General features: G+C 34.1%; 1 protein-coding gene across 1 annotated transcript; it reads right to left on the minus strand.

Moving 5' to 3' along the window:
* Positions 1 to 1,270: 1,270 nt before the first annotated feature.
* LOC120092659 (uncharacterized) lies at positions 1,271 to 2,954 on the minus strand. The gene is made up of 2 exons (XM_039050806.2): positions 2,826 to 2,954; positions 1,271 to 1,700 (listed from the first exon to the last, which is right to left on the minus strand). Exons 1-2 carry the CDS (start codon positions 2,896 to 2,898, stop codon positions 1,414 to 1,416), a joined length of 360 nt encoding a protein of 119 aa, XP_038906734.1. The 5' UTR covers positions 2,899 to 2,954; the 3' UTR covers positions 1,271 to 1,413.
* Between the last annotated feature and the right edge of the window lie 17,682 nt (positions 2,955 to 20,636).

Consider the following 20,636-nt stretch of genomic DNA (forward strand, 5'->3'; position numbering starts at 1 on the left):
TGAGTTTGTCCATATAATATATAAAAAGAAACTCCAGATATTTGATACTCAGACATCGAGGACTTTATCTCACCTTTATGTCTCCATCTCTCGAGTCGAGCTCAATCTCTGGCAGGTATTGTTTGGCACAATCACTGAATGACGTTTTGAAGTTCTAGGTAGAAGTACCTTATCGATCAATCAACCGGAACAAGTTGGGCCTTCCAATGTCGTACCCGCCCCCCAACCCACCGCTTCCCCAGCAGTTCAACAACGGAATCACCTAGATCAACCAAATGGTGAAGGTGGGAATCCATTGGATTTTAAATTATGTAACTTTATGACTTAGCATTGGTATTATCTAGATTCATAGATGTTTGTACATTGCGTCGAAAAAGATCGATGATATTTAAATATGACTTCTTGATTACGAGAAAAACTATTTACACAAAATAGAAAAATTTAAATTTTTTTTTTTATAGAGACTGATAGAGATTGATAGAAGTCCATCAGTATTTATCCGTGATCGAAATTTGATAGAAGTCTATCATTCATGCTATACAATAGACGCTGATAGATCAGTGTTTTTGTTATTATTTTTATAAATAGTTTGACATTTTTTCTATGGATGAAAATTTCCCTTTTTCATGTACAAATGGTTATGATAATTTGAAATATAAAATGGGTTTCTTTTCTTTGGTATAGAGTAAAGTTGATATTAAATTACATCATTTGTTCATATTTTAAAAGCTTTAATTTACTTGACTAGACGTTAAATAATTTTAATATGAAGTTGTGTGAAGTACCTTAATCCTAATCTTAGAGTGTGTTTGATATATCTTCCAAAGTAAATTTGTGGCTATTTATTTTTATAAAATGAAGTATTTTTAAAAGAGAAAATAAAGTTGATCAATCTAAATTATACTTAAAGAAACATCTGATATATATAAACCTAAAAAACACAATTTGAAAGTTGATTTCTTAACATGTGATCGCGAATCATTTTAAAATCAATTTGAACTAATTTATTAATTGTAGAAATCAATAACGCAATCGAGAAAATTTTTAACTAAAATCACTCTCAAGAAAATGTAATGAATCAGTGCTATTTCAATTAAAAACGCCACTTTTATTTAAAACGTTTCTTTTAAAAAAAAAACATTTTTTAGTTAAAAGAAAACACTTAAACCAAAATGTATGCCCTAACTCCACCTTAATCTCTGTATTCAAAACCAGAAATATAGAAATAGCAATAAACCCTAAAGAAACAGAAAATAATGCATCATAATATAAAAGGAAAAGTAAAAGTTTGCCTCAAATCAAAGAAATAATTATTAAACCATAACACAAACCAAAAAAAACACACACACACACTGAATAGAAAAATCTCACGGCGGTAGATTCATGTGTTTTTCCATAATTACAAACTAGTTCTCAAGGAAACGGCACAAATCCACCACCTACGCCACCGACGCCGCCAACTCCACCACCGAAGCCACCATGACCGAAGCCAATGCCACCACCAATTCCGCCGTACTTGCCGATTACGCCAACCCCACCAAGATGTGGAAACAACCCTCCAATGTAGCCACCCATGCCTGCAAAACCTCCAACCCCACCAAAGATGTTCTTTTGGTCGTCAACGCCGCTACTGCTCGGTGGATCAGCCACGGGTGCTGCTGCCTGTTCTAGGGTTTGGTAATCCTCCTTACTGCCACCGGCTTTGTTAAGAATATGTTAACAAAATGAACATCTGATTTTAGATACGTAGTTTAATATGGTGATATCAAATTAAAGTAGAGGCCTTTTGTTTTCGTCTCGGATAAAATAATCATGATCTCGTTTGGTAACCATTTTAATTTTTGTTTGTGACTTTTAAAATCTAAACCTATTTTTTTCATTTTCTTATAATGATTTACATTTTCTTAAATACAAGAGTTGAATTCTTAGACAAATTTCAAAAACAAAAACTACTTTTAATTTTTACATTTTGACTTGGTTTTGAAAACATGAGCAAAAAGTGGATAACAATGCAACAAATCTAACGATAGAAGAGGTATTTGTAGGCTTAATTTTTAAAATTAAATACAAAAAAATCAAATGCTTACCAAAACCAAATGGGGCCAAAAATATTCGTTTTTGTCTTGACAATCCAAACATAGCCGAGTGGAAGATAAAATATTAGTTATACTATTTCAAATCGTTGATGGTTTAATTCCCACTTTGACTTTGTCATTATCGAACAAAAAAAAAATTTGCTTATGTATTTGCATGTGCCCAGATTAATACCATTTTTTCTCCATTAGCATTCAATAATCAACTGTGCATTAGCTTAATTTTTAAGCTCACGAGTGAAGTGAGTTATTGCCAAGAGCATAAGTTAACGTCATAAATACTTTTACCTTCTTAAAAAAAACGATTCAATCTATACCTCATATTTGTATGTGATAGTTTGATATTATTCCTAAAAAAAAGGTTAAAATAATTACAAAGTATCAAAGACTCCATTTGATAACCATTTAATTTTTTCGTTTTTAGATTTTTAAAATTAAGTTGATAAACATTATTTCAATCTATAAATTACTTTTTATTTTGTTAACCATTTTTCACAACTGTTTTCAAAATTCAAAGCAACCATTGGAATTAGATTGTGAATTTAGTTGTTTGTTTTAAAAAAAACATATACATGAAATCCATAAAAAAGAAATGGTAAGAAAAAAGAAAAATATCTAAGAACTTGAAAACTAAAAACAAAATATATTACCTGGAACGTTATATTGTATAAACAAAAAAATCACTGGAAAATATATTAAGCTTTTAGGTTTAGTGATAGTTTTAACGATTACCTGGAACGTTGCGCCCACCTGCATTCACGAATAAGAAAACAAACGCAACGACAACAATGAAAATTTTCGCCATTTTCCCTCTGTTTCAAGTATTTTAAATTAAACTGGTAGAAGTCACCTGAAGTTTTCATGCATGGGAATGGGATTTTATAGAGCAACTTGAGAGGGAAGAGGCAGTTGAGAGTAATAAATAAAAGGGTGTTGTAGTAAATGTTTTATTTGGCAACACATTTATATCTCTTGACAGCAAAACCTTGGACAGAGAAATTTCATTAAATTTGGATTCTCAGAGTTAGTTGCAAACAATGAGAAAGAAAATTAAATAAGAGACAATTTATGTACAAATTGTTAAGGTCATATGCAAGGTGTTGCAGTGCATGCAGTTCTGTGTGAATTCTACTTTTTGTTTGATTCGTATTAATTAGTTTTCTCATAAATGCTCGTTTGGATAGAGATTACGGGTGTACATGACTTGAGTTGGATTAGCTTAAAGATATTTTTTTGGATCAATCCGAAAATTCAAATCGGTTAGATTGACAATGCAAAAGACCCAAATAAAATCTCCAACCCAATCCAACCCTTAGAATTCGGATTGGGTTGGGTTGTCGGGTTGTAACTTATTTTTTTCTTATTAATTTAAAATATTATTTACAACACATGGCTAATAACTAAAATCTCATACCATTCAAATATTTAAAACCGAATATCTATCATATTTATTACAAATTTTAAACAAATACATACATCATAACAATTTTAAAAGAAAAATATTAAACTTCATCAATTCATTAACCCAAAGTAATCAAAGTTTAGACAAAGACAAGAGTCAACCCGAAATCCAATCCAACAAAGAAAAAGTTCAACTCAATCAATCCAGAAACAAAACTAATCCAACTGAACCTTTATAGTGGGAAGTTCTCTGTAGAAAAAATTATCGGATTATTTTTTAATTTATTCATTTTGTAAGAATTTTTTAAATTATTTTTAACCAAATAAAATTTTCTATGTTAAAGAAAACACTATAAAATTTCCTAAATAAAGCAATAATATGTTATGTCAAATATATAATTAATATATTTAATTTCATAATTTCTAAAAATTAAATTATAAAAATTACACTATCATAATCTAGCCAGAGTGAAAAATTAGAAAATAGCTAAATGCATGCGTGTGTATTGGATAAAATAAATATCTCTATTGATGAGATTGCACAAGTAATCTTTAAAAAAATACATAGATTATTCATCCTATGATCAATTGATCGTGAGATGAACCCAACATTTATCTAATATTCTAAGATTTTTTTCTTATTCATTTGTATATTATTTTCTTGGCCAAATATACACATTTGATTTTTGAGCTCTAATACCATAGTTAATGAAACTTTTTAGTTAAGTTTTAAAGATGTGAGATTATTAATTAAAGATGGGTGTGTCTATATATATATACACACATGTGAATGATAGGAGAATTTGAATTTTTAACCTTTTGATCGTCAAGGATATCTACACATGTGAATGATAGGAGAATTTGAATTTTTAACCTTTTGATCGTCAAGGATATCTATACGTTAAGCAGTTAAGTTATATCCAGTCTAACTATATAATCATTGAAAATAATTAATGGCCGTGAACATAGATTTAATATCTCAATCTAAAAAATAAACTTCATTAAAAGTTGAGATTTACCCAGAAAACAATTATGTAATAAAAATTTAGAAATTAACCTTGAAAATAGAACCAAACAAGTACTTTTTCTTCATTATATAATTAAGTTCCTAACGATTTTTCAAAAGACGAGCGATTTGGAAGAATTTCAAATCTCATCTTATTCAGAATGTTGAATTCTACTCAGATTTAGATAATTACTCATTTAAACTTTGTTATATATTAGTTTTGTATTAATAATTCATGATTTTATGGCTATATAATTAGTATACTTCTTACTTTCGTTTTCTTCAATTATCGTCTAAATAACAAATTTTGAATGCATTCATTTCAAATGGGGAAAAAAAATATTAAATATTAGATAGTATGAGGTTTTATTTCAAAATCAATTGATAAAAGAAAGAGGAACTCATCTATTTTATAAAGAATGTGAGATATCTTGGTTTTTCCAATGTAGGATATCTCTCAAGATTTAAAATAATTTCTGTAAAGTGTCTGATAGAATGTAAATATTCTCTTCACCTTGATTTAAATAAAGTGTTTATTCATAAAGATGGTGTTGAGATTTGTTAAGCAAAACTAGAAAATAATTTGTATGTGCTAAGGCCATTAGCAACAAATTCTCTCCATAACAAAGAGAGGTTTATAACTTCCGTAACTCAGAATAAAATACTTAAGGCTTCTCCAAAAGAAAATGTCCAACTTTGGTACCTTCGATTAGAGCACATTATTCTCAATAGGATTGAGAGGTTGGTGAAGAATAAACTTCTAAGCGAGTTAGAGGAAAATTCTTTACCGGTGTGCGAATCATGCCTTGAAGGCAAGATGACTGAAAGATCTTTTACTGGAAAAGGTTACCTCTGCCCAACACTAAGCAATCGTGTATCTCTGCCTAACACTAGGCGATGGTGTTAGACGATAGCCTTCAGTGTACACGATCAGCCTTAGCGAGATTTTGAGCTTAGATCGAGAGAGGTCGATTCGACTGGTTTTCTCGAGGTCTAATTCGGTTCAGCCTCAAAGGGTTTTTTGCTAGTACGGTTCAGACTTTGTTGGCCCAGTTCAGATTTATCCAGTCCGGTTCAAAATGCTTATGTTCGGTTTGGAGTGGTTCAGGTGGTTCAAAGACGGTTTTGAAGCTGTTTATAATAGTTAGACTTCTGTTTGCTTGTTTATGCCAAAAACTAAAATCATATCAATTAGTATTTAATTTTTTATGCATGTGATGTATGTAATAATTAAATAATACATGTATATGCATACAGTATGTCATGTAGATTTAAAATCCCACCGTAGGAAGCATGTTACATGCATTGAAAGTATGTTATAAATGTTATAATATATAGCATGCATGTTAGGGTTATATTTAATATAATGGTTATATTAGATATCAAATGCCTTTGTTGAATGTTGTTGATGTTTAGCATGTTTAAAATTTTGTAAGCTGTTATAAAATTGGGTTAGACGTTTAAAATCCATAACAAAAAACAGCTACATGCTCACTTAGGTTAACAACTAATTTTAATCGTCAAAATAGATTGTTACCTTATAAATTTTGGTTTCAAACTCATATCGATTCATAAACCTGTCTAAGACTGGGAGTACTTAAGTTGACGGTTTATGGAACACTTCCTTCCTGGGGATTATGTCTGTAAGATTGAGCATTGTTAACTCATTTTATGAGCTTGCATGAGTAATGTGAGGAAATAAAATAGTTTATCACCTAGATATTGTAGGTTAAATCCAATTATAACCGTTATACTTGGATAAACTACTTAGACTTAGGTTGTTTAAATTTAGTCCTTACACCTAAGTAAATACCCAAACACATAGAATACTTCAGTGTGAGATTAACAATATATTCCATATATAGTTACTAACTCTCACGTCCTCAAGATTTCACACCGTGAGATCCATGCTCGGCTTCGTGTCGCTTTTACTACAATTGCGTCATTCGAAAAGTGTTTACATGAGTCAATAACAAGGTGAATGAGGGATGTAGTTCATAGTAAGTGGGTGAAGGAAGTGTGTTAACATTATCCTACGGTCTCCTTCATTAGTTTGAATTGTGAGATTCTTATGTTGCGTCTGCTGTCATTTTTAGGCGGCACTAGTTAGTTGTTAACCACGGCGATCCCCTTAGAGGGTTGTAACATAGGATTCGGAACAACCCAGGCTTTAGTAAAATGAATAGGATCTTATAATTTCGTCTTGAATATTGTCTTCTATTTCGGGGGCATATTCATACCGTTCTATAAGATCTGAAAATGCCGGGTCACACTTACAAGAATTACTAATTGTTAGTATAGATCTTGACCGAAAACGATAATAAAAAAAATATCGGAATATGAGTTATTTTGGAGATAGTATTTGGTCAAGAACTGTCTTGCTTTTTCTGTGAAGGAATTCTTGACTACCTCTCGGTAACAATTGTTCTAAATCACTAAAGTATCGTTACAAATAAATAAAGATTTATTGGGTACTTTATTATTTTTTGCTAAAAATGGATTTAGATGCATATTTAATAGAGTTTGTTTAAAATATTTGAACAATGTCGAACTCAATCATACAATTGCTAGCTTATGATAAATTTAATGGCGAGGGATATTCGAACTAGAAATCAAACATCAATACAATATTAGATGTGGATGATCTGAGGTTTATGTTGACAGAGGAATGTCCTTCGGTTCCCTGTTCAACAGCCAACCAAAATGTTTGAGACATCTATGATAGGTGGGTAAGGGCTAATGAGAAAGCTCGTGCCTATATCTTAGCGAGTATATCTGATGTACTTAATAAGAAGAATGAGGTCATGCCCACCACCTGTGAGATAATGGCGTCATTACAGAAGATGTTCGGGCAACCATCATCATCTATTAGACATTAAGCCATTAAGTATGTCTATGTTACATGCATAAAAGATGGAACCAACGTAAGAGAACATGTTCTCAATATGATGGTTCATTTTAATGTTGCGAAGGCTCACAGGGCGATGATAGATGAGACGAGTTAAATAAGCATGATACTGGAATCTCTCCCGGAGAGTTATCTGTCGTCCAGACTGCTGTTATGAACAAAATTACTTATAATCTGACCATACTTTTGAATGAGTTACAGACTTATCAATCAATGATGAAACTGAAGGAAAAAGAAATAAATGTTATTTCAAAACCTAAGAAGTTTTATAAAGGGTCCATGTCTGGAACGAAACCCACTGATGATAAGAAGTCTGGTTCTTCTTCTTCTAAAGACAAAACCATACAAATGAAGATGAAAGAAAAAGGGAAAAAGAAAGCCACTGCTAAAGGGAAAAAAACAAAACTCCCAGAGAAAAATGTTTCCATTGCAGAGAAGTTGGGAACTGGAGACGTAACTACCCAAAGTATTTGGCTGAGAAGAAAGAAGAAAATGCAAAACAAGGTAAATCTGATTTACTAGTTGTTGAAACATGTATAGTGGAGAATTCTCACCTTACTTGGATATTTGATTCAGGTGCCGGTAATCATGTTTGCACTTTTCTACAGGATAGTTCTTGGAGAAGACTTTCTGAAAAAGATATGACTTTTAAGGTAGGAACGGTGAAGTCATTTTAGCTGAAGTAGTGGGAGATGTCAAGTTGTTTTTTGGAGACTCTTTTATCTTACTTAGGAATGTATTTTATGTACCTAAGATGAAAAGAAACTTGATCTCCATTTTCTATCTGCTAGAAAATATGTACAGAGTATCTTTTGAATGTAATGAAGTGTTTTTTATTCAAGAGGTGTTCATATTTGTTCTGAAAGACTTGAAAATAACTTGTACATATTAAAACCAACTGAAGCAAGAGCCATTTTAAATATAGAGATGTTTAAAACGGTTGAGACTCATAATATGAAGCGAAAAATTTCTCTTAATGCCTATCTTTGGCACCTCAAATTTGGTCACATTAATCTCAACAGGATTGAGAGATTGATAAAAAGCGGTCAACTAAATCAGTTAGAAGATAGTTCTTTACCTCTATGTAAATCATGTCTTGAGGAAAAAATGATTAAAAGATCTTTTTCTGACAAAGGTTTTCGTGCCAAAGAGCCTTCTAAACTTATACATTCAAACCTATGTGGTCCGATGAATGTTAAAGCCCGAGGAGGTTATCAGTATTTGATCTGATCGAGGTGGTGAGTATATGGATTTACAATTCCAAAACTATCTAGTAGATCATGGAATTCAATCCCAACTTATAGCACCTGGAACACCACAACAAAATGATGTTGCAGAAAGGACAAATCGAACCTTGTTAGACATGGTTCGAACTATGATGAGTTATGCTTGGTTACTTCAATCCTTTTGTGGGTATGTAGTACAGACTGCAATATTTATTCTAAACATTGTTCTTTTAAAAAAGTGTTTTAGAAACATCGTATGAATTTTGGAAAGGACGCAAAACTAGTTTACGTCATTTCCGTATCTGGGGTTGTCCAACATATGTGTTGGTACAGAATCCTAAGAAATTGAAAACACATTAGAAATTATGCCTATTTGTAGGATACTCCAAAGAAACAAAAGGAGGATTGTTTTATGATCCCCAAGAAAATAAAATATTTGTATCGACAAACGCTACGTTCTTGGAAGAAGATCATATTAAAAATCATCTACCTCGTAGTAAACTGATATTGCAAGAACTGACTAAAGATGCTACAGAAATATCAACAAGAGTTGTTGATCAAGTTGGTCCATCAACAACTGTTGTTGTCCCGTCACATCCATCCCAAGAGTTAAGGATGCCTAGACGTAGTGGGAGGGTTATTCAACAACCTGAATGCTATATGGGTTTAAAAAAAACTCAAACCATCATACAGGATGATGGTTTAGAGGATCCATCAACTTTTAAGAAGGCAATGGAGGATGTTGACAGGGAACAGTGGATAAAAGCCATGGACGATGAAATAGAGTCTATATACTTCAATTCTGTCTGGGAACTTGTAGATCAACCATATGGGGTTACACCTATAGACTGCAAAAGATCTACAAGAGGAAACGAGATCAAATTGGTAAGGTGCAAACCTATAAAACCAGACTCGTGGCAAAAGGTTTTACCCTAAGAGGAATTGATTATAAAGAAATTTTTTCTCTTGTTGCCTTGATAAATTCAATAAGAATACTTCTTCACATATTATGACTATGAGATATGGAAAATGGATTTCAAGACAGCTTTTCTGAACAACTATCTTAATGAAAGTATTTTTATGTCTCAATCAAAGCTGTTCATCGAAAAAGGACAGGAACGAAAAGTGTGTAAGCTTAATCGATCCATTTATAGATTGAAACAAGCATCCAGATCCTAGAATATAAGGTTTAATACTGCGATCAAATCTTATGGCTTTGAACAGAATGTTACCTTATGTGTACAATAAGATAGTCAATGAGACTGTAGCGTTCTTAGTTCTTTATGTTGATGATATCTTGCTCATTGGAAATGAGACAAGTTTCTTTTCTGACGTAAAGAGATGGTTAGCAACACAGTTCCAAATGAAAGATTTGAGTGATGTTCAGTATGTTCTAGGAATATAGATCTTTTGGAACCGAAAGAATAGAACATTAGCACTATCTCAGGCATCTTATATTGATAAGATGTTGTCAAGATATAATATGCAAAATTCCAAAAAGAGTATGTTACCTTTTAGATATGGAATTCATTTGTCAAAGGAACAGTGTCCTAAGACACCTCAAGATGTTGAAGAAATGACAAGAATTCCATATGCATCTGCAGTTGGGAGTTTGATGTATGTCATGTTGTGTACACGCCCTGACATATGCTTTGCAGTTGGAATCATCAGCAGGTTCCAGTCCAATCCAGGACATAGTCATTGGACTGCTGTCATAAACATCCTCAAGTATCTAAGGAGAACGAGGGACTATATGCTTGTGTATGAACCTAAGGATTTGATCCTTACAGAATACATTGATTCTGATTTCAAGGCTGACGTAGATGCTAGGAAATATACTTCAGGATCAGTTTTCACTCTCAATGGAGGAGCTATAGTTTTGAGAAGCATTAAGCAAAGTTGTATTATTGCCTCCACAATGGAAGCAGAATACATGGCTGCATATGAAGCTACTAAATAAGTAGTATGGCTACGCAAATTTTTGGCTAATTTGGAAGTAATTCCAAATATGCACCTACCTATCACACTGTATTGTGACAATAGTGGTGTTGTTGCCAACTCAAAAGAACTAATGAGTCACAAACGTGGAAAACACATTAAAGAAAGTACCATCTCATTAGAGAGATAGTACACTGAGGAGATGTAATCGTCACAAAGATTGCCTCTAAAGACAACCCTACTGATCCATTTACAAAGGCCCTATCAGCTAAAGTATTTGAGGGCCACCTAGTTGAACTAGGACTCCGAGTAGTGTAATCTAGGACAAGTGGGAGAATATCTATGGTATTAAATACGCCCTAGTTTATTGTATTTTTCCTTTATATTTCTCAACATTATATTGTATATATTTGTTCTCACTTGAGTTTTAGTCCAAGTGAGAGATTGTTGGGAATGTCCTAGAACTCGCAGTTCGTGTTAAACATTCTATTTATCAATAATAATAGATTGTTGATTTTGCATTTTGTTATGACAATCCAATAAACATATCCATGTCTATAGTCTGAATATTGTAACTTTATGTAGTGACATAAACAGGATCAAGTTAACAATATATAGCCTAAATGGTCTAATATGTATATGGATGAAATTTGGTATCTCATTCTGGTAACACTATTGGATGCCGCCCACTTTGTAGTTGTTACAAGAAGTTGTAAAGTTCTACAAATGATGTGATCCACAGATCATTCATGTTGAGACATGTGAGTGGGAGCATCCTATGTAATGAGTTTGTATATAGACTGGGCCACGAAAATGGTCCCTTTTCTTTATAACGACCGTTTACTGTTAAAACTGACTATTTCATTTATTAAGTAACCTAGGTTAACTCGATCTTAATCCTGAGCTATCTATGAACTCTTGTTTTTTGGGATTATCCTTTGATCTGCAAACGACGAGAGTAGTCCAACAGCATTGCTCAATAAGCCTTCAATTTTGGGAATAAGACCGGATGAATAGATGAGGACATACCCCTGCAACATGGAATTCACTCCTACACGATTTAGGGTTAGTAGACAGGTTGTTCTCTTAAGTATTTCCATGTCTTGAACAATCGGGGTCCCGCCTTCTCATGATAGAGAAAGGATTTGATTCATAGATGTTATGAATCAAAATTGTTCATTAGAGGGTCAGTGGGAACTTAAGGAATAAGATGTATTCATAGGGATAAAACAGTTATCTTGACCCAGCTGTGATTACGAACAACCTATGAAAGATCGACTTACTAATTATGGTTATATAAAGTGAACATAATATATCTACAGTGAGGGGAGTTCAACTATGGGCTATAGTGAAGTAACCCATTAGTTAACGAATGGGGGTTAGTTCGGTCTAATGAGTTTAGCCGATTAATCTCGGATCGTTGGAGCCTATGATCTATAGGTCTGTGAGGTCCCCCTACTAGCTCGTAAATTGATAAGCTTTATAGTAACTTGATAAGTTAATTTGAAACGTTCAAATTTGAATTAAACGGAATAGGAGAATTTATATTTAAATATGATTTAAATATATGAAGATGGATTTGTGTAAAAATTAATTTAATATTTGATATTAAATTAATTAGAATTATTTAAATTATTGTTTATTAATTTTATTAGAAAATTAATAATGTTTTCAGTTTTGAAGTCAAAATTTATTTTGAAATCTTATTTTATTTTTGGAAAAAAATGAAATGTTACAAAACATGCACAAAATGGAAAAATGACTTTTTCCATTACCTATCTTCTACTTGCTCACACAAACACCACTTCCCTTCTTCACATTTACTCCAAGCATGAGATTCAAATCATGCAGTGTTCTTCTTTGCATTTTCACGTGCAATAAATGAAGAAGATTGGAGTGAATTTAAGGCATGCATTCAAAGAGATTTTATAGAAAATTTCGGGTTGAAGAAAAGTTCTTCAAACAGTGTGGTGCAGTGAGCTTTTCCCTTGTTTCCATTGCTTCAAGTTGTTCTTGAGTCCCACAACTCATTCTAAAGCTCCAAGAGGATAGTGGGGAAGATCTTGAGGTGGTTCACGGTGGTTTTTGGAGAAGACAACTGCTGTTAATCAAGATCTTGAGGAGTTTTACAATGGTATGACTACAAATCCTCTTATATTAGATGAGCATGCTTTAGTTTCTACCAAAATTAATGAATTTGAATGCTTATAGATCCATGTTGCTTCTGCTGCATGTTGATACACTCTTACATATAATTAATTGTTCCTATCCATAGAAACTGCAACCAACATGGTCTCTTTGTACTTTTCTTTCAAGTGCGACCAATCAACAATTATCACAGGCCGACAACTTGTGAAGCCTCTAATACAAGGCCTTGATTCCACAAAAATATACTTGAAATGCACATCATCTTCAAGTTCCATCTCAAACATTGAACCCAAATTTTTATTTTTAACGCTTCCCCATAAGCATGTAGTATGGCATATGAGTATTGTAAAGTACCTTTAGTGAGATCATATGTGGCTTCCCTTGCATGCCACGCTTTATTGTAACTTATGTTAACATCGTAATCTCTCCTCATATCCTCAATGATATGACAAGGTTTATAAACACATCCTATGCTTGTGAACTTTTCTTTAATCAACTGACCAACAACCATAGTAGTTGCTTGTCTATGGTCGTTATTCAGAATTTCAATAGAACATGTGTTCGAATGTAAGTACTTTGTGATCTTGAATCACTAGAAGAAATTTGGGCTTTAATGTTGGTTGAAAAAAGTAAAATCGGTTGTATAATGTGATAGAAAAATCGACATGCACAGCGGAAATAAGAATCAATTTTACTCTAATTGCCCAAAATAAACATGCAACCCTAAAAGAATTAATTAGGGTTATTTTGAAATAATACCTTTGAAGCTCTCGAAACTCGTTTATCTCCACCCAAACATGAACAAACCACCACTAGAGTTGACCTACTATTCTCTAGACTCAGAAGTGGGTTGTGGGACCCAATGGATGAAGAACTCGAGAGACAGAAAAAGAGATGGAAATAATATAGTGAAATTGGGTTGGGTGGTTTTTTTTTTCAGCCCAATTTTAAAAACTAATTTTGCAAATTTTCAAAAGTCTTTAATCGAAAAACACAAGCCCATATTTATAGAAAAGGGTCATGCAAAATTGTATGAAAAAACTTCACAAAATCCCAACACCTAGAATCCACTATCTAAGTGGACTTAATGTCTCCACTATAAGCCAACACCTAGCCCACTATTTTGTTAGTGGAATTATCCAATAAAAGTTTGGATTTTTCCACTAACTTTAGTCAAAGGGCAAAATAGTCATTTGGTCAAAGTCAAACTTTGACCAAAAAGTCAACATTTTGACTTTTTATGATTTTTTTCGTGATGACTAATTTTGACCTCCCGAGCATGAATCCGCATTCATTTTCTCAAAATTCAAATCACATTTGAATATATGGTCGGTCAAAGTTTGACTTTTCAAAGTCAAAAGTCAATTCTTTGACTTTTTACATCTTTGACCATTTCCATTATTTCCGAGCTTCCGAATATGAACGTATTCATATTCTTGATATTTAAATCATATTTAAATATTAAAGTTGTATCTCTAAACTAAAAAACTGACCACTATATCACATATACTTGTCGGTTTTTCTCTCTTCACCTAATTCGAACAATTCGAATTATTTTATCATACTGTTCTAAGTTTATTCCATATGAGCTAGTAGGGGAACCTAATGAACCTATAGATCATGGGCTCCAACGATCCGAGATTAGCAGGCTAATACTCTTTAGACGAAGCTAATCAACATTCGTTAACTAACGGGTCATTTCACAATAGTCCCATAGTTTCACTCCCCTCACTATAGATATATTTGTGTCCATTTGATATAACCATGATCAGTAAGTTAATCCTTCACAAATTGTTCGTAATCTCGGCTGGATCATAAAAATTGTTTTACCCCCGAGACTATAACTTATTCTTTAAGTTCCCTTGTGTAACAATCCAAATTTGTATGCATACACTACAGGAAGTTAAATGTAAAATGTTAAGCCGGACGAAATTTTATTTAAAGGGGTTGTAAATGTAATACCCTAACCCTAATTTAGAAAGCAGGAAAAAAAATAAAATATATAATTAAGAATGAAAAATATATAAACTTTAGAATTGGAAAAAAATAAGAAATTTATTAATTATCCAAAAATAATGAATAAGGGGGCAAAATCAGGGAGGATTAATTAAAAGTTGGACGCTAGCTAATTCAAGAGACAAAAGGCGGTAGATAACTATTTGTTTGGGTACTGCTCATTGGAAGAATTGGAGGTGAATTAATTGCCCATATACTCTTAAAAGTTTGAAAGAGTTAAAAAGGGGAAGTGGAATCCACAAACAGTGAAGGCAACCCACGCGTGGAAAACTTGCGAGAGCGAGAGTGGGAGCGGGAGCGAGAACGAGACCAGTGAGAGCGAGAGCGAGAGCGAGAGTGAGAGTCTCGAAAGCCGAACCAGCGAGAAAGCGGGAGAGAACGAGATTTTGAGAACAAAGAGAGTGATATTTGGATAGAAGCGTGGATTATGCGTTGAATTTGGCCACGATCTTATAGATTATACATGGAGAACTCTAAAATTGAATACAAACAAATGTTGAAGACGTAAGGGCAAACTTTAGCCAAAATTAGGTGTCTTATTAAGAGAAATTCTTAAACTTAAGTAAATTTAAAGAAGCCATTTGTAGGATGAGTTGTCACACTGAGAAGAGCTGAAAACCGCTATAAATAGGACCCTTTGCCTGAAGATTTAACCCATTCCTAAACAAATCTTGGTAACAAAGAATCGTATGAAAGAGTAAGTGTGAGTAAGGAAGTTCTGTGAGGTTAGAAGAGATAAAGCTCGGGTGAGGTGCTGCCCAAATTTCCTTCTAGCTTAAGAGGGAAAGCTTTACTGATCAAACCATAAGGAATAATAAGGAATAATTAGGATCGCAGTCAAGGTAAGTAGTTATCTCACCAGTGTTTTATGGTAGTGTACCTTTAATATGTTGCATAATTATGTTATTGTTATGTTGCATTACATGTTTAAAATACGTTTATCGACAAGGGATCCCATGCATTATGTTTGTTCATAAGATTAAATTTTAATTAGATAAAGTTTATGCTTCTAGGGCTAGCAAGACATGTATGGTTGCACCCTTCTAGACTCAATTCTATGTCAAGAGTATTCTAGGGCTAGCAGGGCATGTATGGTTGTACCCCTCTAGACCCAATTCTATGTCAAGTTTATGCTAGGGACTAACAGGGTATGTATGGTTACACCCCTCTAGTCCAATCTTACGTTTATGTTAATGGTTGATGTTGGATGCGACTCTGACCCTACTGATTGCATAACCCGCTAATCATCAAATGGGCTAGTTTCCGCCTAAGTCCTCATCTTCCTATTAGGGCGGAAAAATTTACGTTAGTGATGTTGGATGCGACTTTGGCCCTACTGACTGCATGACCCACTAATCATCAGATAGGTTAGTTTCCGCCTAAGTCCTCATCTTCCTATTAGGGCGGAGAAATTTACGTTAGAAGCATAACCGACCACCACATGTTGTTATATGTTTTCGGTCCTAATCATATGTTTTCAGAACATGTTGCATGTGACTGTGCATTTGGTCACTACCCTATGTGAGAACTACTTACTGGGTATATTATATATTCATCCTATTTTTACAGACTTTGTAGGTAAGAACACAGCGTAGGTGGCAGTATTGGACGTCGCTCAAATAGCCAACCATCAAACTCACTATTATAGGCATATGCATTTTTGTATCACTACGCTAGTGTTTTATGGATTCTGGTGTTTTGTAAAATAAAATTTTTATATAGTTTTCTACCTAATTAATAAAAATCTTAGATATGTTCTTTTGAGATTTTTGTCCAAAACTCATCTCATAATAGAAAAGTCTAAGCATGCATGTCGTAGCGGTCGGACCATAGTATGTAAGGATCCGGTCGTTATAGGTTGGTATCAGAGCATTTGAGCCAATTAGGCTCTACTAATTAGAAGAGTCATGGTATTTGATGGTTCGACTTGTTAAGTGATGCCCACAGTTATGCCAAATACGCTGGTATGTGAAATTTTCAAACAAGTAATTTAGTAAACATAAGGTATGAGTTAAAAAATAATAATAATAATTAAAATTAGATTGCTTCCTTATTATGACAATAAAATGGGTGTACCAGATGCCACCACAAAGGACTACAACACGACGAGGCAGACCTCAAAGTGAATCCACAAGGGATCAAAATCAAGGACAGGCGCCTTACGTGTTACTTACACCTGAAGTGTTATGAACACTAATAAAAAATATGAGTAATGGAAACACAACCTCGTCTACCACACCAATAACCAACGATACATATGACTTAAAGATCATTCGAGAATTCAGGAAGTTCAATCCTTCAACATTTGATGGATCATCTGTGGATCCAATTATAGCAGAGAATTGGATAACAGAAATAGAAACTATTTTCCGCCATATGAACATCCCAGAAGAACAGAAAGTAAATTGTGCCACCTTCATGTTAAGAGGCGATGCAAAGTTCTGGTGGGAATCCACACAAAGAACAATCAAAGGTACAGTCTCATGGCAGCAATTCAATCAGGCTTTTCACAACAAGTATTTCTCTTTGACAGTGAGATATCAAAAGGAAATGGAATTTCTTAATCTTTGTCAAGAGAACATGTCGGTGGCAGAGTATGAATGAAAATTTGATCGCTTGTCTCACTTTGTTTCTCCACTAGTGGACACAGAAAAGAAGAAGGTGGAAAGGTTTATTTGGAGATTAAGAGAAGGCATTCGAAGCATGGTTAATGCTTTTCGACACAAAAAGTATGCCCTTGCCCTTGATTCGGCCTTACTCATGGAAGTAGATCTTGCTGCCAAAACCTCAACTTTTGAACAAGGATTCATGTCAAATCAAAAAAGGAAATTCACCCAACAAGGCTTCCAACATTCACCACGGCAAGCAAAAATTTCCCAAAGTGCTCAGGGCGTACAGTCACAACAGGAGAGTCAAACATTTACATATCCTAAGTGCAGAAATTGTGGAAAACACCATCAGGGGCAATGTTTTCGAAACTTAGGGCTGTGTTTCAACTGCGGCCAGACGGGTCACTATGCAAAGACTTGCCTAAAATTTCATCAACCAAGTATCAACTGCCCAGACCACCCAGCGTACTAGTAACAAGGTTACCCAACAACAGAAAGGACGGGTGTTTGCTGTTACATGTCAAGAGGCAGAGGATCAAGATGCAGTGGTTACAGGTACATTACCAATCCTCGGGTATTATGCCTTCACTTTATTTGATTCGGGCTCTAGTCATTCATTCATCTCTACAACATTTGCACAACATGCTCAATTAACATCAAAGCCCTACATTTTATCCGTAGCTACTCCTACCGGAGTATCTATGTTGGCCCACTCAGTAGTAGAAAATTATGATTGTCAGGACATAAACCAGGGGTGACCCTTATCATCCTAGACATAAGTGATTTTGACATAATACTAGGTATGGACTGGTTAGCAGGAAACTATGCAAGCATAGATTACCATAATAAAGAGGTCATATTCATCTTTCCAACAGGAACCAAGTTTAAGTTTAAGAGTTCTAATATACCATCAGCCCCAAGAATAATTTCAGCCTTAAAAACTAAACATTCGCTCAACAATGGGGCTTGGGCATATTTAGCAAGTGTAATGGATTTACGAAACCAAACGGATGAAATTAAGGTCATCCCTGTAATAAGAGAATTTGAAGATGTATTCCCAGAAGAGTTACCATGTTTACCACCTAGTCGAGAAATAGAATTTTGTATAGATCTAATTCTCGAAGCTGAGCCAATATCTAAAGCACCATATAGAATGGCACCTGCGGAATTAAAAGAACTCAAAATAAAATTACAAGAATTGTTAGTAAGGGATTTATACGCCCTAGCGTGTCTCCATGGGGAGCACCTATCTTATTTATTAAGAAAAAAGATGGATCAATGCATTTATGTATAGATTATCGGGAGTTGAATAAGTTGACAACAAAGAATAAGTACTCACTTCCATGCATTGATGACCTATTTGACCAATTACAAGGAGTCTCAGTATTCTCCACAATAGACTTACGATCTGGTTATCATCAACTACGAATCAAGGAGTCTGATATACCCAAGACTGCTTTCTGAACAAGATATGGGAATTATGAATTCATTTTAAGGACTAACTTGATAATTTCGTGATCGTATTTATAGATGATATTTTAGTCTATTCCAAGTCTGAGTCAGAACATGAAAAACATCTTAGGAAGAAATAAAAAGCTATATGCCAAATTCTCCAAGTGTGAGTTTTGGACACGACAAGTCGCCTACCTAGGGCATATTGTAAAGCAAGAAGGAATCTCAGTAGATCCTGGTAAGATTGAAACAGTTAGCAAGTGGCCTCGCCCAACAACAGTCAGCGAAGTGCGAAGCTTCCTTGGATTAGCAGGATATTATAGACGATTTGTGAAGAATTTCTCAAGTATAGCATTACCCTTAACTAACCTCACCAAGAAGAATAATCCTTTTGTCTGGGATCAAGCATGTGAGCAAAGCTTCCAGGAACTAAAAGAAAGGTAGCCCCAATGAAAGGCATTATGCGTTTCGGACGAAAAGGCAAACTTAGCCCCCGCTTTATTGGACCCTTTGAAATATTAGAACGTATTGGCCAAGTAACTTATCGATTAGCATTACCACCTACCATTTCTACAATACATAATGTCTTTCATGTATCGATGCTTCGAAAATACGTGTTTGACCCATTACATGTAGTAAATTATGAACCTCTACAAATAAGTGAAAACTTGGAATATGAAGAGACTCCAGTTTGCATCCTAGCAAGAGAAAAGAAGTTACTTCGTAATCGAGAAATATAGTGAAGGTTCTCTGGAGAAATCAGCAAGTAGAAAAAGCTACATAGGAACAAGAAGAATAGATGAAAGTCAAATACCCTTATCTATTTAAGAACCAAGAAACTTTCGAGGACGAAAGTTCTTAAGAGGGGAAGATTGTAACAACCCAAATTTGTATGCATACACTACAGGAAATTAAATGTCAAATGTTAAGCCGGACGAAATTTTATTTAAAGAGGTGGCAAATGTAATACCCTAACCCTAATTTAGAAAGCAGGAAAAAAAATAAAATATATAATTAAGAATGAAAAATATATAAACTTAATAGGAAAGTCGGGTGGAAATTTAGAATTGGAAAAAAAATAAGAAATTTATTAATTATCCAAAAATAATGAATAAGGGGGCAGAATCAGGGAGGATTAATTAGAAGTTGGACGCTAGCTAATTTAGGAGACAAAGGGCGGTAGATAACTTTTTGTTTGGGCACTACTCATTAGAAGAATTAGAGGTGAATTAATTGCCCACATACCCTTAAAAGTTTGAAAGAGTCAAAAAGGGGAAGTGGAATCCACAAGTAGTGAAGGCAACCACGCGTGGAAAACTAGCGAGAGCGAGAGCGGGAGTGGAAGCAGGAGCGAGAGCGAGAGTGAGAGTCGCGAGAACCAAACCAGTGAGAAAGCTGAAGAGAGCGAGATTCTAAGAAAAAAGAGAGCGAGATTTGGACAAAAGCGTGGATTATGCGTTGAATTTGGCCACGATCTTATAGATTATACATGGAGAACCCTAAAATTGAATACAAACAAAGGTTGAAGACGTAAGGGAAAACGTTAGCGAAAATTAGGTGTCTTATTAAGAGAAATTCTTAAACCTAAGTAATTTTAAAGAAGCCATTTGTAGGATGAGTTGTCACACTGAGAATAGCTGAAAACCGCTAGAAATAGGACCCTTTGCCTGAAGATTTAACCCATTCTCAAACAAATCTTGGTAACAAAGAATCGTATGAAAGAGTAAGTGTGAGTGAGGAAGTTCTTTGAGGTTAGAAGAGATAAAGCTCGGGTGAGGTGCTGCCCAAATTTCCTTCTAGCTTAAGAGGGAAAGCTCTACTGATCAAACCATAAGGAAT

Source organism: Benincasa hispida, chromosome 12 (assembly GCF_027475165.1).
Source record: "Benincasa hispida cultivar pf3 chromosome 12, pf3_genome.v1.1, whole genome shotgun sequence".
Taxonomy (NCBI): Eukaryota; Viridiplantae; Streptophyta; class Magnoliopsida; order Cucurbitales; family Cucurbitaceae; genus Benincasa; species Benincasa hispida.

Excerpts from the sequence above, each read along its gene's own strand:
- LOC120092659 (XM_039050806.2), bottom strand. The coding sequence starts at position 2,898 with ATGGCGAAAATTTTCATTGTTGTCGTTGCGTTTGTTTTCTTATTCGTG. Across the intron at positions 1,701-2,825 it reads AGGTGGGCGCAACGTTCCAG|CCGGTGGCAGTAAGGAGGAT; the intron begins GTAATCGTTAAA and ends TTCTTAACAAAG.